Genomic DNA, 24,224 nt, shown 5'->3' on the forward strand with positions numbered 1-24,224 from the left:
GGTAAAGGCTAAGTAGAACTGGCTGAAAAGCACATTTCATGTGTAGTTCCTCAGCATTCTCAGTGATCCTTTAATTATTATTATTTTTTAAATTCTTTTAAATGTTTATTTTTGAGGGAGAGAGAGTACAAGCAAGGGAAGAGCAGAGAGAGAGGGAGACACAGAATCTGAAGCAGGCTCTAGGCTCTGAGCTGTCAGCACAGAGCCCAACGCGGGGCTCGAACTCACAAACCGTGAGATCTTGACCTGAGCTGAAGTAGGACACTTAACTGACTGAGCCACCCAGGTGCCCCTGGGGATCCTTTAATTAGTCCTCAGTTGATCAGGTCCCACAACTTTTAGTAGGGTAGAGACTGCAGGAACCCCACATGGGAAGACAAAATGCCTGTTGGAGCAGGGAGCCAATCCCATCATTACCGACACAGTTGGGAAACAGGCTGTGGCTGGAGTTTGAATGTCAGAGTAAGAGCGCTGTGAGGCAGTAGGAAGCCACCCAGACTGTGGTGGGAGGCTAAGTGTCACCATTAACTCTTACTTATGGCAGTTGATTACATTGGGTGCATCACTTAACTCTTCTGAACCTGAAAAATAATGTTTTAGGAAACTAAATCTATCAATTCTACATGAAATAAATTGAAATGAGTAGAGTCTGCAGTTAGGGAGACAAAAGCTAAGAAGCCGAGGTGGTGATCTCAGAGTAGAGTGATAAAGGTCAGGACTCAGATGGGGATGAAAATTGAATCCAAGGGATGGCATTTTGAAAGAAGAAAGGAATGGGCTTAGCAACAGAGCACAGAGAACGAAGGAGAGGGATTAAGGCTGACTCTGAACCGTTGCGCCTGACAAATAAAACAAACAAGAAACCAGTAGATGACTGAGAGAAACAGAGTGATGGTCAGGGGAGAATGAATGACCTCCAGGGTGGGTGTGATGGTGTGGCGGGCATCCTGTGCATCTGTGCACTGAGCAGTTTGGGAAGTCAGCTACAGGTGACACACTTGGAGTTATCAGTATAAAAGTGTTGGAGAGAGGGATCTCCAGAGGATTTGAGAGAATCCTCTTGAATATGTGAAGAGCTAAGGACAGAAGTTTAGGGAAGGCCCATGATTTGGGATGCAGGAGGAAGAAGTTCCATCTGGGGAAACAGAAAAGGAACATTTGGAGAGATAGATGAAAGCAACAAGAAAATCTAGTATTGCTGAAGCCAGGGGAAGAGAGTTTCAATTATAAAGGAATGATGAGCAGTATGAAATAAGAAAATGAAGACTAAGCCATAGTTTTGTCTAGAAGGAAGACTTTGGAGACCTTGGAGAAAACATTCCCAAGCAACTGGGAGCAGAAACCAGAAAATGTCAGACCAAAATGTGAGAAAATGGTTGGGAATTAGAATCAGTCTATATAGAACCTTAAGTTTGAAGAGATATAAAGCAAAATGTCATTCAAAAAAGAATTATATACTGGGGAGCCTGGGTGGCTCAGTTGGTTAAGCGTCCAACTCGATTTCGGCTCAGGTCATGATCTCATGGTTTGTGGGTTCGAGCCCTGCATTGGACTCTGCGCTGACAGCACAGAGCCTGCTTGGGATTCCCTCTCTCCCCGTCTCTCTGCCCCTCCCTTGCTTGTGCTCCCACATGCTCACTCTCTGTCTCTCTCTCAAAAATAAATAAACTTTTTAAAAAAGAATTCTGTATTAAGAAACTCTGCGTTTTGTCATTGGGAGAAAAAGGAAGACCAGCCACAGAAGTACTTCTAATATAATCCTAATGGTCCTGTGGCATGTATTATGAGTTCCAGTGTATTTTAGGACCTGAACTACAGCATATTAAATTAAATTATCACCAATATTTAAAAATTAGACCCAGATCTGTTTAAAGTGGAATGCAACAATGTTTTGGTAAAATAAAAATATTTCTTCTTATTTGAATGAAAGAACTTTTCATAGTACTTTGATAATTTAAGATTAGAATGATTCTCTGATTATGCCAAGATAAAAGGCTATTTACAGCAGTGGTGATCATCCTCACTCCAAGTGAGTTTTGGTTGTTTTTGTTTGTTTGTTTTGTCTCTATACTTTGCATAAATAAGGGAAGTAACTTTAAAAGATCAATTAGTTATTAAAAATATATTTATTACCAGTATCACAAGTTGAATCTCTTTTCCAGTCAGGCTGTCTGAAGATAAGCATTATCAACACAGTAATCCTCTATCAATAGTTACCATATGCTAGATTCAGAGATACTAAGATAATGAAGTATGTTGTTCTATCTGTTGGGACAATGTTCATAAATCTATTGGTGATGAGTCCAATGCAATATAAATAAAAATGAGGATGCAGAGGAGGGAGTGTTGTGGTAGGATCAGCAAGGTGTTAGAGAGTAAGGGAAATTTTTACTGATATTAGAGCTAGACTTTGCAGGACGAATGCTAGCTTCCAGGCAGAGACTAAAGTTGGGCCATTTCTGGGAGAGGGGGCAGTTGCTCAGACTGGCAGGGCTAGAAGGAATGGCGGATGGGATGCACATCACTGGTTAGTTGTGCCTTTATCTTGCCAGTACAGACTCTAGCCATTATACTTTTAAATTCTCGTGAATAATGTCCCATTGCCAATGAAGACATTGAAAATCAAATTAAAAATAAACCCACATCTGAGCCTTTATTTTTGCCGGTTTTTCTCCTAGGATACTCAGTTTTGCCATTGGAGATTGTTTCATTATCTCTTTGAATCATTAAGGAAAGCCTCATCACACAGGCCTATTGACAAGTATCAGCAACATTGCTAGCTTGACTATTTAATTGGATATTCTTATTTAGAAAAGTATAATGAGTTCCATCTTCTGATCAGTCTACCTAGAGAATGGCAATTATTTTTTTTTTCTAATGAGTCAAATGATAATCTGCTTACGTGTAAGTCCAGTCATGCCATACTAATTTTCTTTTTACCACATCTGTGACTCAGTTTTAGAAATATGCACACCTTAGATAATCAGGCTCCATACTGATTTACTATTTTTACAGCAAGACCCTAGTAAAATTGCATAATATTTAACTAGGGTACAATTACAAAAGTTATATATGAAGTTTAACTGCCTTCCTTCATGTAAAAGAAACACATTCATGTGTTTCTTTTGGCTAAGCATTTTATGCTTTAAATCATAAAATTTATCAATTTGCTTATGTGAAAATACTAATGATCACATAAGGAAAATGGCTTGGAAATTGGTGTCATATGAAAATGTGAAAAATATTAGAAACTATTTTATAAGATTTTAGAAATGATTTTAATTGATATTTTTAGGAATTTAGCATTTATTATCTCTCCTTCAGCTATTGAATCATCCTGTTGGGTTTTTTTTTAATGGCTGATGTTTTTAAAAAGTCTGAGTATAATTTACATAGATTTTTGAGCCTTTTTTTGTTTTTGGCAAGTACCAAAATTAGTTGTTTTTTCTTAAGAAAAAAATTATATGGTAGAGACTCTCTGAAACTAAATTTGAAAGACATTTTGTTAAATTACTCCTGTATTTGCTTTTTGCTTGCTCTCAGATTTGTTGAACCACCAGTAGTTTCAAAGGTTAATGCAAACTTTGGTAGCGTAACTGCATTTCTGAAAATCGAAAGTTAGAGTGAGGGTCAGAGTCTTCTCGTGTGATAAAGCTGAGGTTTGCCTTGAAAGCTCAGCAGCGTTGTAATTTTACCGTGAACACTAATGTTTGTCTAAAAGGATTGGTGGCCAGAAATAAGCCACGGTGTCTAATGAGACACAGGGACCCAGCTGGGCAAGATGCCATGGCATTTCTTGCGTGTGTTTTTCTCATAAGCAAAATGGCTTCATGCTGAAGAGGATGGTCACAAAGTCTGAGGAATTAGAGGTCAGAGTGGGACTTTCAGACTTAATGCGGAAGATCTAGGTAAGCCCTGGATTTTGAAATGAGTGAATCTGTGGAACTGTGATTTCCTGCAAATCAAATGGGGAATGTCTGCAGATGTGTAAGAGCTGAGAAAGAAGAACAGTATTTAGATCCTGCCAAAACTCCTTTGAGCCCTGAAAAATACTCTCCCAGAAGAAAATATTTCAGGAGAAAACCGGTCAAGACAACTGTAGGTGACACAGACTCAGTAGAGCCAAGCCAGGACAATGAAGACAAGAGGGAGAGCAGCGTTCAGCTCTCAAGAGAACAGCCTGCTTTTTCACTCAGGGGACTGGCGCGGGAGGGATCTGCCGCCCCAAACCTCACACCGGAAAGTGGTATTCGGCAAGAGGGGACAGAAGTTGTAGTTGATGCTAAGGAACAGAAACTTGTGCCGAGTACTGTGAGCATTCGGTCTTACCATGTGGACACCTCTCCTGCTGATGACAGTGAAACAGAAGTAAAAGTTAGTGATCTGGACGAAAGGATTCCAGAAAAGAACAGCACTCCATATTGTGCAAAGAGGAAGGAACATTTAGATGCTGTCAACAGGAGAGAAATAACATTCCAAAGGAAAACTGATGTTTTCTCTTTACGAAAGGCAGCCAGCTTAAGTTCCATTCACTATGGTACAGAGAGATCTTCTGAAAAAAGTGGGCTTTCTGAAGACCCATCAAAAAATTATAGCAGTGTTCAAGAAAAGCATAACACTGAGAGATTCTGCCCTCGTGAAATAAACAATTTTCACTTTGAAAAAAAGAGATGTCATTCCCTCTGTACTATTGGGTTCTCTGCTTCCAAGGGCACAGATGGAAATGAGGTAAGTGAAACGCAGAGTCTGAGTTGCAGGTGTAAATAAGTACTCCTGGTGCTTATAATCCGAGGGAGGTTCTGTAATTTGTTCTAAATTATTTTCGTATTAGCTTGTGTGGAAGTTGGAGAGTTCTTGGTGCATTTTATTGCCTGTAATCTTAGGTTTGGTTATTGTGATTTTTATTTTCTGTGATTTCCACATTCTTTGATCACACTTTAAACCCCTATACATTTTTGTTGTCGTCGGAAGACTTTAAAAAGCTTCATTGAAAGAGAATGCACATCTTCTGAAGTTCTCTAGTTCACATCTCTTGACTTTTCCTGTGGAATAGCTTTTGGAAACTTGTAGGCACAATTGAATCAGAAAATAGTCATGAGAAGACAATAGCCTCATGACAAATGTAGACAGAATACAATACAGTTACCGGTCAGTGCTGGCTTGCTAATTGAGAAGTTTGGAAAAGTCAGTTCTAGTTCTCTATTGGTTTTCATGCATAGGAACACTCATATACTTGCTTTAAGTTTGTGTGTGTGTGTGTGTGTGTGTGTGTGTGTGTGTGTGTGTGTGTGTGTTGGGATGGGTAGCACGGAGGAAATCACCCAAATCTTTTGTCTCTTTGTTACATGAGTTGTTCCTCAGCCCCCATCTAAAATCAGAAATCATTTGGGCAGCATGTCATAGGAATTTCAGTATGACACCATCTGGCAGGAAGTTGAGATCTTTATTCCTAACACTGATACTTAGCTTCAGATGAGTTATTTCTCTGGGGTTTTCACTTGTCTTTAAAACGTAAACGTAAGCGCAAAATGTATATTTACTTACATTTAAATGTAAGTAAAATTTATTTACTTGCTTGAGACATGTGTTACCCAAACAGCCTCTACATGTTACTAGTTGGAATTTGATGGCTTTTTCTTTAAGCTACTTCTAACTTTGTCTTTTTACACAAACTCCGGACATAAATGGGGTATGTGATGATAAACAGTCTTGGCAAGGTCAGCAGAGATCATTTGCACAGTGATAGAATCAAGTTTTATGAGGGTCAGTGTGCATGATCATTTTGGGCCTTAGCTGCTGAATTCGCTGAAGATGTTTTTGTTTATATACATCACCACACCTTGCCAATATTATGTCATCCCTTAATATTTACAGTTTTCAGTGGTTACATTTAGAAAAGAAAGCATATAGTCCATGTCAGCGCAAAAAGAAACGACTTAGCTGTTCCGTGTTTACTAATGCAACCTCTTGCTTTGCTTCATGTTTTCCAGGTGTTTTTTTGTATAATTTGGCTTCTTGTAAGCCTTAACATTTTTTCAATATTGGAAATTCTTAAAATCAAAGTCTGTTTCCTAAGTGCTACACAGACCTTCTTTTTCCCCCCTTGTATTATCCTCATGCCAAGGATTTTACCTTTCTAATTGGAATATTTTTGAAGATTTTTGAAACGTCAATGGTAAATATATGTGAAAAGAAGGTGCAAACCTGCCAGTTAGATTTGTTAAATAATTGTGATGTGGAAGTACTTACCAAAGCGTTACATCTTTTGGGGTCAAAACTGAATGGGATAGTCATTGTCTGAGGAGTTTGTTGTCTTATTTTCCTGCAGTCCAGAAAAAGACTCTTCATTCTGAGGCTTACAGTGTCAGAACCGACAGCTTAGGTAACTTCTCTTAGGACATTCTTCCTGTCACCTTTTGAGGTGTTTGATTCTGTTTGCTTAATTATCTTGGTTAGAACTATTTATCTTGCATTGGACTCTACTTTTTTTTTTTTTAAATCTTTTTTAATCTTTATTTATTTTTGAGAGAGACAGAGACAGAGTGCGAGCAGGGAAGGAACAGAGAGAGAGGGAGACACGGAATCCAAAGCATGCTCCAGGCTCTGAGCTGTCAGCACAGAGCCTGACATGGGGCTTGAACTCACGAACTGTGAGATCACGACCTGAGCTGGAGTCAGCCGCTCAACCAACTGAGCCACCCAGGCGCCCAGACTCTACTTTTTTTGTTGGAGAATCAAATGCAAATGAGAGCCCTCAACCCCTTTATTAGCATTACAGCTCAGAAATGACTGGTTAGCTAGCATTCCTTTTATTTAATCCTTCAGGATCTTTTTCATATCTTCCCTATTGATTCCACTCTTTCTCTTGGTCATTTGTCTGCAGGATTGAGGTTGATAACTTTTAAGTTAGCTTCCAAGTAGAATAGTGTACGGTTCTCTGAACTTTTATTAAACTTCGACTTAGTGCAGGCCTCTGACTTTAACTTCCCTGGTCCTATGAAATTTTTCATTCTTAGTATAGGTGACCGGCCTACCTCCCCTTTAAATCCTTGCCATCCTATGCTGACCTAGAATGCTCCTCCAGGCGCAGGGGTTCTGTGGAGGTGGCTCAGCCAGCCGCTGCTTGAGTGCCTACCAAATAAAATCTCAGTCATGTTACATCTTGCCTCCGATCAGGAGTTGAAAATAAAAAAAAGGAGTATCTTAGATTTGTGTATTGCTTTGGAATTAGAAAAAGGATTTTAGAAACATTGTGGCTTTTGATTATCCTGACAACTGTATGAATAGGCAAAATTGACAGTTCTTCTTTTATAGAATGAAGAATTCAAAATTAAGGTTAAATAATGTCCTTGAAGGCGGCACAGTAAATGGCAGTAGCTGAGTTGAGCTGCTCAGCAACCTACTTAGATTAATTGTCAAAGTGCTGAAGGATATTGCTGTGAGGTCAGAGCAGGGGTTGATGTTTATAGGAGTTGATGTTCATCTGTGAAGGATGAGTGTTATAAACAGTGGTGGAAAAGGCAGATCATGTTTGGGAACAGGGAGGAATGAGCTCATTGCAGTCACCTTCTTCAGGGATTTATTTGTCTAAGACTTACATGCTTCCTGTACCTTGTGACAAGGTCTCCTACCTTTATCCTTGAGCTTTTCCCACAAAGCTTTCTTATTTCTCTAGTTTCACAAATCCCACCTCTTTCTAGTCTTGTTACATTGATCTCAGCAAAGATGGCAGTCTTCTCTGTTTATAGGCCATTGAATCTCTAACTGACCACATGTAAGTGTCACCTGAGGGCCTGGGGGCACCTGGGTGGCTTAGTCCATTTAGCATCCAACTTCAGCTCAGGTCATGATCTTGTGGTTTGTGGGTTCAAGCCTTGCATCAGGCTCTGTGCTGACAGTTTGGAGCCTGCTTCAGATTCTGTGTCTCCCTCTGTCTCTGCCCCTCCCCTGCTCACACACTCTCTCTCTCTCAAAAATAAATAAAATGTTGGGGCACCTGGGTGGCTCAGTCGGTTAAGCATCTGACTTCAGCTCAGGGCACGATCTCACAGTCCGTGAGTTCGAGCCCCGCATCGGGCTCTGGGCTGATGGCTCAGAGCCTGGAGCCTGCTTCCGATTCTGTGTCTCCTTCTCTCTCTGCCCCTCCCCCATTCATGCTCTGTCTCTCTCTGTCTCAAAAATAAATAAAAACGTTAAAAAAAATTTAAAAAAATAAATAAAATGTTAAAAAAATTGAAAAAACAAACAGGTGCCTGGATGTCACCCCTGTGATTCTAATGTAATAGATAAGGGTACAGCTCCACAGATGATTCTAATGCCCAAGACTATGGATAGGAAGGTCCCTATGCTTCTTATTTCTACAGCAGTGCTTCTCCAAGTGTAACTCCAGGGTCCTTGCAGTAGAATAATCTGGAATGTTTATGGGAAGCACCTTATCCCTGAGTTAACTTGATCAGAGTATCTTTTAGTGGAGCATTAGACACATGCTTCTTAAAAGCATGTTTCCGGGTGCCTGGGTGGCTCAGTCGGCTAAGTGTCCAACTTCAGCTCAGGTCATGACCTCGTGGCTTGTGAGTTCAAGCCCCGCGTCGAACCCTGTGCTGACGGCACAGAGCCTGGATCCTGCTTCGGATTCTGTGTCTCCCTCTCTTGCTCTACCCCTCTCCTGCTCAAGCTCTGTTTTTCTATCTCTCAAAAGTAAATAAATGTTAAAAAATATTTAAAAAAAGCATGTTTCTTAAAAATGCTAAATTTTGGGAACCAGCATCACCCTAGCTTAGCATTTGCATCTTGTTCTCTTCTCAATGTAGTTTTTCTTTTTTCTTTTCTTTTCTTTTCCTTTGTTGTAATATTTACTTATTTTGGGGAGAGTATTAGTGGGGGAGGGCCAGAGAAAGGGGGACAGAGGATCCGAAGCAGGCACTGTGCTGACAGGCTGACAGCAGTGAGTCCGATATGGGGCTCAAACTCATGAACTGCCAGATCATGACTTGAGCTGAAGTCGGATGATTAATTGACTGAGCCACCCAGGTGCCCCTCAATGTAGGTTTTCTGATAAGCAGTGCAGATTTTGGGCCCAGGAGGCAGGAGGTCTGAGTTCTAGTCAGCCTTTGCCCCAGAGAGCTGTACAACTTAGACTTTTTAAATTTCTTTAAGCTCAGTTTCATTTCCTAGAAGAGGAGAATATTGGACTAAATCATGAAACTGCTATTAATAATAATGGTATTTGTTGAGTCCTACTATATGCCAGACACTCCACTGTTGTGATATTTAATCTTCAGAGCAAGCCTATGGAATGGTTCTATTTTTAGCTCCATTTTACAGAGGAGGAAACTGAGCCTTAGGAAAGGTAAATAACTTGCTTAGGTCACTCAACCAGTAAGTGGAAGAGCTTGACCTACATATTTTTACCAAGCTGAACTCTTAACCTGATACAAGTTACCTACCTTTTCCCGTATACCTCTCTTTCACTTTTAAATATCTATGAATTCATGTATGTAACTGCGTACCTTTTTGTTTGTTTACTGTTTTCACCCTTTCCTCCATCTCTCTCTTCTTTTATTTCTCTGTCAAGCACTTATTATGTCCCCGTTATATGTTGAACCAAAACGAGGCACTTTGAGAGTAATAAAACATAGCTTTTTTCTGCGTGGAGTATATCCCATTGTTTGTGTAGAACAAATGACAGGGACCATGACTGTAAACTTAGTTACCTGGAAGTTAGGCCTCTGGGATGGTAATCATGAAGAACTTTAACTTCCCACCATACTGCGTAGCCACATATTAACTAATGAAAGCCAAACTCTTCCTATATTCCTTTTCATCTTTTGGTGAATTGCCAGCGTATAGTTCAGTAACCAAGGAAAGAAGCCGAGGAGAGAGGATGAGAAATAAGGAGTGTGGATATTGTACAAATTATATTATCAGTCTCTAAATAATGAAGAGTTTAATTTTTAATTAACTTTCGTATTTTAAAACTTAAAAAAATTGAGAACCACCTCAAAATGTTAGAAGAATATATTAATGTTCAAACTTGCTGAAATATAATTATTTGATATTATTTTCTTTGGCCAAGTCTTTTATGAATCTTAGACTCTAGAATTCTTTATTAGAATTCAAGCACTAGGATAAAATCTAAATGCTTTTCCTTTTATATGATAGCTTTGGTCTACTAATTTTGAAAACAAAGGTAATTTGGTTTACAGTTGACTAACTCATTCCTTTCTGAACTATTTCATCTTTTAAAATGAGAAGGCATTTATTAATTTTTAAAAATGTTTACCATTGTTAGTTGTTTTGGATTTCATAACTAGTTTCTGAAAATTTAGTTATGAAATAGTTGCATGGAATTTGGGTCTTTTTCAGTATTACAATGCTTTGATCTTTTCAGTTAAATGAAGGACGTGCAAAAATTTAAAGCCTTTGCTGTACAAGGAGAATAGTTATATTTTCCCCCTTATTTGATTAAGAAATAAATGAGCATTTCCTAAATTTAAAGCATTAGTACTTGAACTTTATCAACTTTTTGCTTTTGTCCTTTATTTAACTCTTCCTTTTAGGGAGACCGTTATAGCCAGATAGAATTTTCAAAATATTTGTGCCATCTTTGCTGTTAAAAATATTTTGTGGAGCATTTTCACACATTTTTGAAACTTGGAAGCACTGACTAAAAATGTGTTGATTACATTTGTTTCTGCCAAAATAGTTAAAACATCTTTGAAGAGGTTGTCTTTGGAAGCAAACATCTTGGCTTGCAAATATTTGCCTGTGTTGACAAACTCAATATGGGATTTGCTTTTGTCTGACTACATTGTCGAGTAGTGCGAATCAAAGAGTTTATGCAATAGTCCTCACCTGGTGCACAGTTACCTCTGCTCACTGGGGGCAGGTGCTGTTCTGAACCCTGTGTGTGTGTTGTTTTAGGCTCTCAACATCTCCATGAGGAGATACTTTACATGGGAAGAAACTGAGGCCCAGAAAGGCCACAGGGCTAGTATGTGGTGGGGTCCGGAATTGAACACAGGTCACAACCTTCCACGGCTCTGTGCCAGTCTTCCTCTCATTGTTACATTTTACTCGTGAAACAATTATGTTAAGAAATTCTGGAGGTAGAAGAATTTTGAGGTCCATTTTTTCCAACGTGCAGCTTTCATTCTTCTTCATACCAGAACTCTCTCAAATAGAATATAACCTCTTTTATTTTAACAAATATATGAAGAAATTGAATTTCCTTTGATACCACTCTTGTGTCCAACCCTCTGAAACCAATAGTTGTTTTGTGTTGTGCAAGGAAGAACATTTGATTAGCTATCATTTCTATATTTACTGTGTCTGTTAAATCAGTTTTTGCTTTTATAAAATGAGATGGTTCACTGGTAGGCACAGCTCTTTCTGGAATGTTTTAAGGAGTCAGTACAGATTTGGGGTGGCAGAGGAAAGGGAACTTATGAAATCTTGAATCAGAAGACTAAAATTTAACCCAGTCTTACTTTCCCCATCTGTGAAACAGGGTGGTGTGTTTTGAGCATTAAATGAGGTAATATATGTGAAAAGGATTTACTTAACTTCTGGTTAAGTACTTGATAACTTCTATCTTGTTAGTGTCTTCTGCTGCTGTGGAAAAGAGGAAACATCTTGTAACCATCTGCTGAGTAGAAAAGCTGTATGTTTTCCAAATTTGTAACAGGGCATTTCTTTCGTTCCTATGGACATGAGGCGTTATGCATAAGCAGAGTAGGCTGCCTCCTTCTGTCTCCCCAACTCTACTCATCCTCTCACTATATTTTAAGCAAATATTTACTGAATACCTATCATTTGTCAGACAGTATATTCATCTAACTCTATAATTAGTTAAAAATTTTGTCAACCTGTCGAAATAGAAATAACCCCTGGGATGAGCCAATTCTTGGAGCTCATATTGGTTATGGACACCTTAGTACATGTACATTTCAGAGACATTATTGTTAGTAGTTCTGGTATGAGAGTAGAAGAGAGCATGATGCCAGGGGGAAATCTACCATTCTGTGGGGGAAGTGCTGTCATTTAAGGTGTTGTGTTTAGTGAGGAAAATTGCTGTGAACCCTGACCTTCAGTTTATGTCAGAGATCCAAGGGTATAGCTTCCTCTGAAAATGTGTAGAATTTTATGTATCAGCTACTTTGCCAGGATAGAGACTGAGAAGCTCCGGTGAAAAGAGTCTTGACTTCAGGGGTTAAGGCAAAGGTAGAGGGTGCTCTTTCGTGACCTATGTGTGGACAGCCATTTTCCCAGCAGAAGGCACACTGAAAGGAAGCACCCACTGTGGCTACTGACCCAGAGAGTTGTAAGGATAGATTTCTTTTGTAAATGTGAATGAGAAACTTCTTGCAGATCCTAAATTGGAATTTAGAAGACCCAAGTCCACACCCTAGGCCTTCTACTAGCATGGGAGATGCTGGTCAAGTCACTTCACTTCTTGTAGCCTCAGCTTGCTCACAAGTGAAACAAGGGAATCCTCCAAGTGCCTTTGGGTACTTTCAGCTTGAGTTCCCCTGATTCCTTAATCCTTAAGTATAGTTATAGCTTTCTCTAAGCTAAATATCTTAGTTCTTTTTACTTCAGAGATGTTGCCTTTCCCATGTTACACATAACTTATTTAAGTAGTAAATTTGATTAAGCTTTTTAATCTTTTCAACAAATTGTAGTTATTAAAAAAATAAAAAAATAAACGTTGCATGATTTGCCTTGTATAGAAGAGTGAAATACATGCATTTTTTTTTTAAAGTGAATCTTTTAGGGAGTATCCGACTCAGCTTTGCAGTTTGGCTGTTCTTGTGTTCTTAGTGCATGCCAGAACCATGACAACATCTGTAAAAATAGGGTGTTCCTATCTCCCAGTTGTCTGGTGGCATTGACTTTGCTCAGAGGACTTTCACATATATGGCCTCAGCTGACCAGCACAGTGAGGCTGTTGCAATTCAGTTAGCAGTAAGTGGGTCATCTAGTAATAAGCTGTGAATAAAATCAGAGTGTGCTATGAGATGGGTTATGTTGGCTTGTTTTCTTTTATTGGAAAGGCATTTTGAGGTAGTCTGTTGTGTCAAGTTTATGGAATTGTTTTAGAAAAATGATTTAGATGAAGCTCAGTTTCACTGCTTAATGTTGGGTTCTCACTGAGTAGTCTCTGGGCTTGAGCTTGCTGCTGGGTACTTTTGTGCAGTAGTCAGGGCATTCTATTATTATTGGAAAGTGAGCTTAATTGGAAACGTTTTACTTTTCTAAAATGACAAGTCTTACATGACATGACAGGTTAAAACTCACTCATCTCAAATGAAACATGTTTCTGATCTTGCATTATATATTCCCTCCCTCCACTTATTCAGCAGATATTGAGCACCTAATCTGTGTCATGTTAGGCAGAGTATGAGGAGAATGTTCCAAGGGGAGTAGTAGCTTGAATAGAGGACCCTAGGAGAGAGGGAGCATGTGGTTCACATGGTTCGAAGTTCAGATGGTTCGATCATAGAATAGGAAGGAGATGGCTTGAGTCTAGAGAGAGCAGCCAGGGGCGCCTGGGTGGCTCAGTCCGTTAGGTGTCCGACTTCGGCTGAGGTCGTGATCTCACAGTTCGTGGGTTCGAGCCCCGCATCGGGCCCTGTGCTGACAGCTCAGAGCCTGGAGCCTGCTTCGGATTCTGTGTCTCCCTCTCTCTCTGCCCCTCCCCCACTCGCACTCCGTCCCTATCTCTCAAAAGTGAATAAACGTTAAAAAATTTTTTTTAGAGCAGCCAAAACTGAACTGGAATACTGTGGCTGTGGAGTCAGGAACAACCTGAAATGGCATTTGAAAGTAAGCCAAGACTTGGTGCAATGAGACTAGTTAGGAGACTATTACTAATCCAGACACTGAGGCTTAGTTCCAGAAGGAGGTGGAAGCTTGCTTGAGCCCAATATTATTCCAGGTGTCTCATGACTGTGTCTTAAAGGATGTCCTTAGTATTGACATTGGAGACTAGAGGTGATGGTCCAGACCAAGGATAGTAATTATTGCCACTCGATAGTTTGTAGTGGGAAAAGAGAGAAAACAGGGAATATAAGACCCTCCTCTCCCCTAGAAACAGTCTTGGGACAGCTAATATATCCATGTTACTGATGCTCGTGTCTTCCTTAGGGATGTGGGAAGCTAGCAGATGCATGAGTTTGAATGGCACAATGAGTCAACATCCATGGGGAGCATTGGAGCAACTCATGCTTTTATGTTTTGAGAATTCCAACACTGGATTCTTTGGTTCCATTTGCAGAAGCACAGTCCATTTGTTGTTGGGTGTGTATTGTGTCTCTGAGCTGTTTGGTGAGACTGTGGTTCACATTTCCTGATGGTGCTCTATGAGGCATTTGGTCAGATGTGCACTATGAAACAAAGCTCATCCCTGAGCAGGCACATGCCTGGTTCTACCGCAGTTAGAACTGTGTGAATTTGGATCAGGCTTTCTTTCTTGTGTTTGAATAATGTCTGCACCCTTTCCCCCTCCCCTGCCCAGAGACTTCTCCTAAAGCCCCTTGGACCTTCTTTTACTTCCATTTATTAATGTTTCAATCATTGTATGTTGTCTCAGCTCTGCCAAGAGGAAGAAGGGAAATTATGTAGTAAAATCTTAGTGTTGAGTGTAAGGGTAGAGGTGATGTGGGAATAAGGGATGTGAATGTAGGAAAAAGTATGAGGGTTTTTGTTTTGTTGGTAGCATTTTTTTTAGGCTGAGCTTTTTGGTTTTTTAATTGCAGTTTTTGATCTTATATGGAGTGAAAAGAAAAAAAAACAGATATGGTGACTTCTTTATTCTCAAGGCTCAGGATCCTGAACTATGAAAATGACTTCATATACTCGGTATCTGGATTCTTTTTTAATGCCCTAAATGGTTTAAAATAATTTTGCTAAAATATATAGCCAGCAGGCATATTTTTAATTCAAATGGGTTTCGGGACTTCCTATCCAAATGGTTAGATTTTTCTGAGATTTACAAGTAGGAACAATACTTTTAGAATCCACATTTGGAGAAACCACTGTCTAATAACATGACCATGCCATTTTTGAGAATGCCTTATGTTGTGTATTTTTAAAGCTTGGAACTGTTCTCTGTAAACCAGCTTTTGTCAGGGCTCTGGAAAATACTTGCTCTTCACATAAAAATCTTGTAGATTTCCAAATTTCAGTTTGGACTGTCCTCTTGGAAGAGGAATACACATAAATAGAGTGGTTGTAGAAGGCCAATTACCCTTTCTTGCTCTGGCCGTGTCACGGCACAACCACATTCTTGACTTTATGGGAAGGAAATAACATTTCCTCTGTAATTCAAGTGAAAACTACTTACTGAAATTTCACATTTAAAGCAGATAAGCCAGAAACAAAGTCAGTGAAGTTGCTTAGTTGAAAAATTAAGGAAAATAAGCAGAAAGAATTATTTTGATTATAGCTAAAGTGGAAAGCCAGACCAAAACTTGACAGTTCATACAAACTTCAGATTTCCAGTAGTGAGACTCAGTTCTAGAAGAAGGTGGAAGCTTTGCTGAACCCCATACCATTCTAGACTTATCATAATTTTGTCTTAAAAGATACTGCAAGATTGACATTGGCATTCACTTGGACTTGGGATATAAAGACATTTTAATTCATACATGTCAACTTCCTCCCATCATACTCTTCCTTGAACTTGGAGAATACTAGATTTAGGTTATTTTTACACAGTGCCAAAATAAGTTTTTTGGAAAATGTTGCCAAATATGTCATTTTTACTGTGTAGATAGTAAGCAAAAACCTACAAAAAATGGTTGAGTGACATTTTTATGGGTGCATCAGTTTTTTTGCTTGGAGTTTGCACAGTGTAGGTAATAAAGCCTCTCCTTCCTGTGTGCGACCTTGAAGTATATGCTAAAGCAGAACTGATCAAGGGTATCCTGGTTGCCTGAATGAAATAATTTAAATTCCAGAGGTTCCTAACTCAATCACAAAGATATATGCTCATGGGCATTTACTGTCTATTATGTGCCAAGCAGTGACAGAGTTAAGACAGTGTAATGCTAAAATGAATAAGACATTGTCATTTTGTGTACGTTTGCTCACATATTAGAGGGACAGAAGATATATCAACAGATGATAATTATACACAACACGTGTTATTACAGTAGTGTGTGTATGCGCTGCTGTGGAAGCAGAGAGGATGGTGGGACATCTCTCACAGACCCTGGAGATTGAATCAGCTGGGGCTTCTTCAAAGAGATGGATGAGTGAAGGGGTTGAGTGGGATGGCAGCTGGTGAGGGCATTCTGTAGGTAGGTAGTAGCATATGTAAATGCATAGTGTCCTGTGGAAATGTATTGTTCTTGAAGGAACAAGAAGTGGTTCAGTGGGGCTGGAGTATGAGGAATTTTGGGGGGTGTGTGTTGAAGGGGAGGGAGGAGAGAAGAGGCTGCATAGGACTGTGTGACCAATTGAAGATAGGTACAGATGGAGATAAAGGCATCGAGGATGACTTCAGTGTTTTTGATTTCGGAGCAACTGGGTAAATGATGGGGCCATCCTCTGAGCTACAGATACAGAAGGAAGAGTGAGATGGAGAAAGAGAAATTCAGCTTTCTCTATAGTGGGTTTGAAGAGGTTGTGAGATAAAGCACAGTGAAGCCAGGTAGATGCAAGTTCAGGTGTTACTTCTACCTGTTAGTAGTTTGTGTGCACTTGAGCAAGTCACATAACCACTTTGTGCTTCATTATCATTTGTAAAATGAGATTGTATCTAATGATGATGAGATGATACTTGGGAAGTGCTTCAACACACGGGCTCACTGAAGTGCTCAATATATGATTGGTTTTACTATTTTGACAGAAGTGTTCATTAGGGAGTTAGAATTTATGGCTCTTATGTTCAGGGGTAAGTTTTGGGAGCAACATGGGGATCCCAGAGTCATTGGTATGAGGGGTGAAGTTGAAACCATTGTAGAAGGTGAGATTGTACAGGAGGCGTGAGAAGAAGCGGGGGTGCTGAGGACTGAGCCTGGGGAATAGCACTAAAGGAAGGGTAGCAGTGGAGCCTCTACTGCAAACTGACAACGAATGGCCAAGGATGCAGGAAGAAAACCAGGAAGGAGTGACATCAGGAAAGTCAGGGAAGAAGACTGCCAGTGACAGATGCCTCAGACAGATCAGGAGTGGAGAATGGACAGATTGGAAAGCAACCCTTGAACTCTTCTCTGTGATGTTTTTCTGTCATTAAATTGCAGGCTCCATGAGGGTGGTTGTATGACCAACTCCTCGTAGTGGTACTAGCAGACATTTGTGAGTGCTTATTGATTAAGTGAGACTATGGAAGAGGAGGTTGTAGATGATTGCTCACAATATCTTTCAGCTCTTCAGGTACCACGTGACCTCCCTCCTTTCGTGCTTACAACTTGCTCTGTTACATTTTACCATCTGATTTCCTTTTTCTCCTGGGAAAATCAAGTCATGAGCAGGAAGCTCCCTCACTTTCTTGTCTGGTCACCGCTACTTAGTTTTAGTGGAGTGATTGGGATGGAAGCCACATCACAGCAGGTTAAAGAATAAAGATAATAGAGCTAAAAAATACAAAAAGTCTATTTAAAAAACATGAAAGTTACAGAGGGTTTTTTTTTGTTCAGTTGCTTTACTGGAAGAGAGAGAGAGACAGTGATAAGAAAAGAGGGAATTGAGTTTATAAATCTTGTTTATTTTTGTTTTAGGATGGAAGAGATGGGCATTGTCAGTGTGGAGCCTGATGTGGGGCTCAAACTCATGAACTGTGAGATAATGACCTGAACCGACATCAAGAGTCAGATGCTTAACTGGCTGAGCCACCCAGGCACCCTGAGATGGGCATTTTTAAATACTGAGAGCCAAGACCCAGATGTGGAGGGGATGATTGATAGAGTGAGAATTCCCCAGGAGACAGGAGGTGGAAGGATTCTGAGCATATGAGAAAAGCAGGTCATGCAAAAGCCAAGTTTGTTGGTAGCAGGGCAGGGCAGTGAGGGAGTTCTTACTCATGTTGCTATTTTCTCGATAAAGAAGGAGATTAAAAAGTGAATGCTAAACGTAAATAAGGAAGTGGTACGGTAGGGAATTTCATGCAAATGGTAAACAATATTGAAAGAGAGATTGTGAGGGATAGAAAAACGGGCCAATTAGGACACCAAGAAAAAGTGCCAGGTTTCTTAGCGTGCTTAGCTGAATTGCAGACCTGGAACCTGTGGTGGCAGCAGTCCACATGGGACTGCAGTTTTCTAGTAGAGCTTTATAGCAGAGGGAAGAGTAGGGGAGACGTGCAGCTGACTTGGCCAGGATTGGGGTTTGGCTGGGGGCTTGCAGGGCAAGGAGAAGGGTGTGAGGGAGTTGAGGAAGTTGGTTGAAGTGATGGATCACGTGTTGCAGGCCAGCTAGAGAAAGAGGTGAAGATAGAAGAGGGCTCATAGAATGGATCATAATGAGGCATATCAAGCAATGTGAGATGTCAATGAAGCCAGAGAAGTGGTTTTTACCTAGGGTTGGGGAATGAAAGTGGTAGAAGAACAGGAAGTCACTATCGGGAGTTAAATATCAGAGGCGGACTAGTTCTGGTGTAAGATGATGAGATTCAGGACGTAGCAATAGATGTGTGAATGGATGAAGTAGAGAGAAGAAGGACCGTGAGGATGTGACACAGCATGGAGCCAGGTACACACTGAGCCAGGTGTCAGATCTTTGGGGGATGCAGGAATCTTTTTTTTTTTTTTTAATTTAAATTTTACTTAGTGTACAGTGCAGTGCTGTTTTCAGGAGCAGAATTCAGTGATTCGCTTCCATACAGCACCCAGTACTCCTTACAAGTGCCCTCCTTAATGCCCATCACCCATCTAGCCCATCTCCCACCCACAGGGATCATTTTTAAGGAGAAGAAGGTGGTGATATAAGAGTGAGTGGCCTACAGTGTAAAAGTGAGGTCTTCGTACCTATGGGTCACGGTTTGAAAACTATCATTTTTGCATCACTGGGGGATTAGAATATGCTTGCCCTGCCTGGTGGTATGTGGGACTTGACCGGAGGTGAGAGGGACAGACCAAGTTCAGTAAAATAGTAGAAGCAGTGAAGGTACTGAAGTTTTAGGAGCCTTTGTTTACCCTGGAATAGATATTTCTGGAAAGCTTGAGAGTGGTGGCAAGCTGGGTCAGGAGAGATGAGACAGGGATGAAATACAGGCTCAGGAGGCTCAGTGACAGGAAGAGCTCGAATTTGGGTGGTAGCCAGCAATGACCTGGATGTGAGGCATGAGGGCTTCAAGTTTCCAAAAGGAGCTCTGGTGTAAAGGGTTTTGTTTGCTTTAGGTGTTAGCTGACAGATTGTTGGTAAGAAACTTTAAGTGGCAAATACTACTAATAAAATTGTGGTGGGAGAAGCTAACATTTGTATGCCAGGCACTGTGCTAAGCATTTGATGTGGATTTATTTTACTGAATCTTTAGAACCACTCAAAAGAGGTAGAAATTCTGTCATAATTTAAGTTTTTTAAATGAGGAAAACGGATTTTAGATGATGTGGATGGCTCTGGGTTGTGGTCCCGTTTACTCTTGGAACTGGAATTTGAACCCAGGCAGCATGAATGGAAACCTTCTCTGGTCTCCGTATTGACTTCGGGATCTGAAAGGAGGAAGCTTGATTACTTCCTAGAACCACCCCTGACCTTTCACTGAGGGACGAGGGTTCAGACTGTTGTGCTGAATGCATAGATTTTAAATCAGGGGTCATCAATGACAACTGCAGACATAAATTTTAGAGTTTAATTTATTTTTCATTTTGGTTTTGATTGCACAGTATCATGAAAAGTTTGATATACTCAAGAGAGGTAGTAGTTAATGGTAACAGGACATTTTAAAAAATACCTTGAGTTTCTCTATAGGAATAATACTGAGGTAATTGGAAATGGCAGGAAAAGCTGAAAGTCAGTGTGTTAGTAGTCTTTAATTATGTTAAAGTTTGGTTCATAATATTTGAATATACATTTGAAAATCACAGCTTTTTAAATAGTGTATACATGTGTAATAACCTGAAGTAGTGTGTGGGAGTAACAATCTGAAATTCATCCATTGGAAATTTATTTAATTAGACTATACTGCTTTCTCTTGGTTGATATTTAGACCGTTTTTCGACCTCAGAACTCCCCCTTTAATATCCTTCCTGGGATAAAATGCTGAGCAGCACTTGGACCTATTAAACTTACCTTGTAGTTGAAATTTACTGACTTCCCTTGTGAATAGATAATTCAGTGACTGGACTGGCATGGAACGTTCTTGACCAGCAGAAAATAGTCCCCCGCCTTTCCAACTCTCTCCCTTTTCTTTATTTAGTTGTGATTACCACCCACAGAGCTCCCTTGTGGTAAGGGTTCCCAGAAGCAGTTGATTTTATAATTTGTAAAGACTAAGAGAAGCCTCTTGTGAGATTTTGCCGGGAGGCATAACTTTCTTGTTTATAGTTTCCTAGATTTGTTTCTCTGAACCCTTGTTTTTATAAATGTTGATTTGCTTGAGGCAACAAATTTAAAAACTTTTTACTTCTCAGGGCACCTGGGTGGCTCAGTTGGTTGAGTGTCCAACTCCTGATTTCGGCTCAGGTCATGATCTCATGGTTTGTGAGTTTGAGGCCTGCATTGGGCTCTGTGCTGACAGTGGGTAGCCTGGTTGGGATTCTCTCTCTCCCTCTCTGCCCCTTCCCCACTTGTCACTCATGTTCTCTCTCTCTCTCAAAATGAATAAACATTAAAAAAACAAAACTTTTTACTTCTCTTTACAGTAGGAGAATTGGGAGAATTATAAAGCCAAATTTTTGCTTCTCCCTTTGTAAAAAAGAATAATAATAACCACAACAGTAAAGTTGCTGACATTACACTGTGTTCGTGTTGAATTCTCATGACATAGCATAATAACTATTACCATCATTATTTTACAAGTCAGAGGATGGTCTTGAAACAGTTGAGTAACTCGAACATAAATGGTGGAGATGGAATTTAAACTCCTGGGATGTACTAGAAGGGCTTTCTAGCATAATTTCAGATCAGGGTATCAGTTGGAAGTTGGGGGTGGAATAACATTGGTGATTTTTCTGCTCTTTTTTTCCCCACATTAAAAAAAAAAAAGGAATTTGTCCTGTATATACTATATAATGTGTTCATGCATGCACATAGTTCTTTTCATGCTGTGGAGATTAGCACAGGTTCTTAGAAAAGATGATTAAATTGAGACTGTGAGCTCATATTTATTTTTTTTGTTATAAAAATAATTAATTAATTTAGATCGAGCAAGGGAGGGGCAGAGGAAGAGGGGGGGAGAGAGAGAGAGTCCCAAGAAGGCTCCACACTGTCAGCACAGAGCTGGACAGGGGCTCAAGCTCATGAATCGTGAGATCATGACCTGAGCCAAACTCAAGAGTTGAACGCTTAACCAGCTGAGCCACCCAGGCACACCCTGAGCTCATCTTTCAAATCATTTGTCAAGGAGCATGTCTCATACTGTGGCTGAGAGCAAGCTCCGCAGGGCATGGAGATCTATGCAGAATATTGGAGAAAGGGTGTGTGTGGCTCCCGCCATGATGTCCAGGTGGTGGTGTTAGAGGCTGCCAGGCCTGGCGTGGGCTTTTGCTGCTGCAGCCTGCACCAGGTTCCTGGTTGGCCTGGCCTCCGGCTCTTGTGGCAGCTGGGAAGAATAAAGGGCTTCCTGTCTGAGCCTAGCACTGCTGCATGTCAAAGGCTTTCTTCAGTCTGGGACTGTCAGATTTTCTACTTTCAGTTCTTTGACTCTGGCTCTTCTGACCTCTGACTTCTGTGTTGTATTTACAATCTCTGGGTAAGACTTTAGATTGACCAGAGTCTTAAACATGATCTGCTTCTCCCTCCTACCTCCTCATTTTATAGATGAGGAAGTTGACTCACAGACATGAAATGTATTATTCAAAGCTGTGGGAGTAGTGGCCAGAACTAGAAGCCAACCTCATGACTTGAGTGATTTTTTTCCTGTTACAAAATGACTTGTGCCTCCCTATATATTGCTTCCAATTCTTTATTTACTCATCCTGATCCTGGCTTCCCGCCTGTCTTTCTTGATCCCTTGGCTTTCATCCTGCACTGATGGAGGGAACAGTTGTTTCTTGGTGTTAATCCCAGCTTTGGAATCACTGTGTGACCCCTGGTAAAGTCACTTTGTGCCTTAATATCATTATCAGCAGATTAAGTAGGACCCTTGTTAGAGAGGTTCTTAAGAAAATGTCAATCATGTGAACTGGTGACCTGTTTTATTTAGTGAAAGAGACTTTTAGAAAATTAAATGAAAATGAACAAAGTATAGGGAAAAAAATCAGTTAATAAAGGTATCCTGTTGAGTAAACTGAGAAAGGACTCTTGAGAAAATTAAAGAGACTTTAGGTCAAATTGTTATGTAATGTAGTTAATTGGGGAAAGTACTAGTTTCCTTCTTTGTTCTTTACACAGAATACCTGTCAGATCAAATCCTGCTCTGCAGGTGGTAATATAGATTAGTTTGTAGGTTTTACTTTGGATCCATTTGAACTTGGCAAAACCTTTGGTTGGATTATTTTACAGATCTGATTAGTAAAGAGGAATGTAGAATTCTCAGTGCTGTGACATTTTGGCATAATAAAAAAAAAAATTAGGTGCTTAGGTTAAATCCTCCTTTTCTATCTATGAACGTCTTTGAAACTCAGTTTCCCTGTATGTAAAATGGGAAAAATACATTTAGCTTTCCAGTCAGAGTTATGAGGACTAAGTAAAATAACACTAATGAAGTGCTTGGTACATAGTAGTTTCTCAGTCTGAGCTGGCTTTCTTCCTAATATTTTAACACTTTCTGTTGTGTTTAGATATCTGATATCCATGTTACTGGAGAGTCAGAGGATATGTCTGCGAAGGAGAGATTGCTACTGTGGACACAGCAGGCAACAGAGGGTTATGCTGGAATACGGTGTGAAAATTTCACTACCTGCTGGAGAGATGGAAAACTATTTAATGCCATCATTCATAAATACAGGTATGGAATTTGTGGGGTCTATTTTCTTAGACAAATATGAGAAGTGTTTCTTCCATTTCCAGATTTTAAAATAACCTTTTATTATTATAGAAGCAATACATGTGCATGGCAGAAAGTTAGAAAATACAGACCAAGTACAAGTAGAAACATCAGATTCTTACCACTGCGAGATCATCACTCTAAGCTTGGTGCATACACACAGACCACAGAGCTATATCATATCTTTGAATTTTGCTAGTAACTTGGAAGACAGTAAGCTCTGATATATAGAGTCTTCAAGTGGATGAGCATGATTGTACAAATGGAGAACTGATGAGTTGTAGGGTAAGGGTTTAGTTCAGACTTAGAGCTCACACATGTCCAAATTACAGTCTCCTACACTGGTTACTCTGATGAGTAGCTGGGTTCAAAAGAGGACAACTTTGGGGTCGTAAACAGTTTTCTGGGTGAGAATTATTAACAACTGAATCCCAGTTAACACTGACATAGCACTTACTATAAAGTGCCAGACACCATCCTAAGCAGTTTTTACATATATTGATTTATTTAGTTCTTACAGCATCCCTATATCATCATTCCCAGTTACCATACAAAAACTGAGGCACTGAGTAAATACTTGCTTGCAGTCACACAGAGCAAGTGGCAGCTTTGAGATTCAGACCTGGGGCCTCTGGCTTTTGACTCCATGCTTTTAATGTCTTCTAAGGAGCTAGAGCCCCAGAAAATATTTATTGAAAACAATACGTGTGTTGATCTCAGTAACTTTTCTTAGTTTTGAAAAAATTATATCATGTTGTTGAAGAATGTCTTCCTAAGTAGAGTAAGCTTAAGCTATAGCTCATTGGACTAACAAATTTATTTGATAAAAATAATAATTATATAGAATAGTTAATATTTTGATAACTTTCTACATGTGGGGCATTCTGTTCATTGCTTTCCATATGTTATCCCATTCAAATCTCCTAACAGTCCCACAAAACAGGAACTGTTATTATCCCACTTTTGCAGAGGAGGAACCTTGGGTTTGCCAAGGTCTCGCTGCTAATACATCATAGAGCTGAGATTTTAATCTCGGTCTGCTTGATTTAAAATCGCATTCTCCCCATCTGTCTCCTTTCTCTTTCTTTTTTTCTTTTCACTCCCCTGAGGACCTTACTCTCTTTCCCTCTTT

General features: G+C 39.9%; 1 protein-coding gene across 27 annotated transcripts in view; it reads left to right on the forward strand.

The window, feature by feature from the left end:
- The window catches only part of DST (dystonin), a 491,438-nt gene that overhangs the window by 270,558 nt on the left and 196,656 nt on the right, over positions 1-24,224 (forward strand). For 26 of the 27 annotated variants that reach the window (XM_019457466.2, XM_019457473.2, XM_019457470.2 and 23 more), the window contains one exon: positions 22,887-23,053. In XM_019457466.2, coding sequence (XP_019313011.2) covers positions 22,887-23,053 — 167 coding nt within the window. Of the gene's footprint in view, positions 1-3,668; positions 4,729-22,886; positions 23,054-24,224 lie in introns of those variants that run through there. The other variant, XM_019457476.2, reaches the window with a different exon arrangement.

Source organism: Panthera pardus, unplaced genomic scaffold (genome assembly GCF_024362965.1).
Source record: "Panthera pardus isolate Hobbes unplaced genomic scaffold, ASM2436296v1 HiC_scaffold_17, whole genome shotgun sequence".
In the NCBI taxonomy this organism is placed as follows: domain Eukaryota; kingdom Metazoa; phylum Chordata; class Mammalia; order Carnivora; family Felidae; genus Panthera; species Panthera pardus.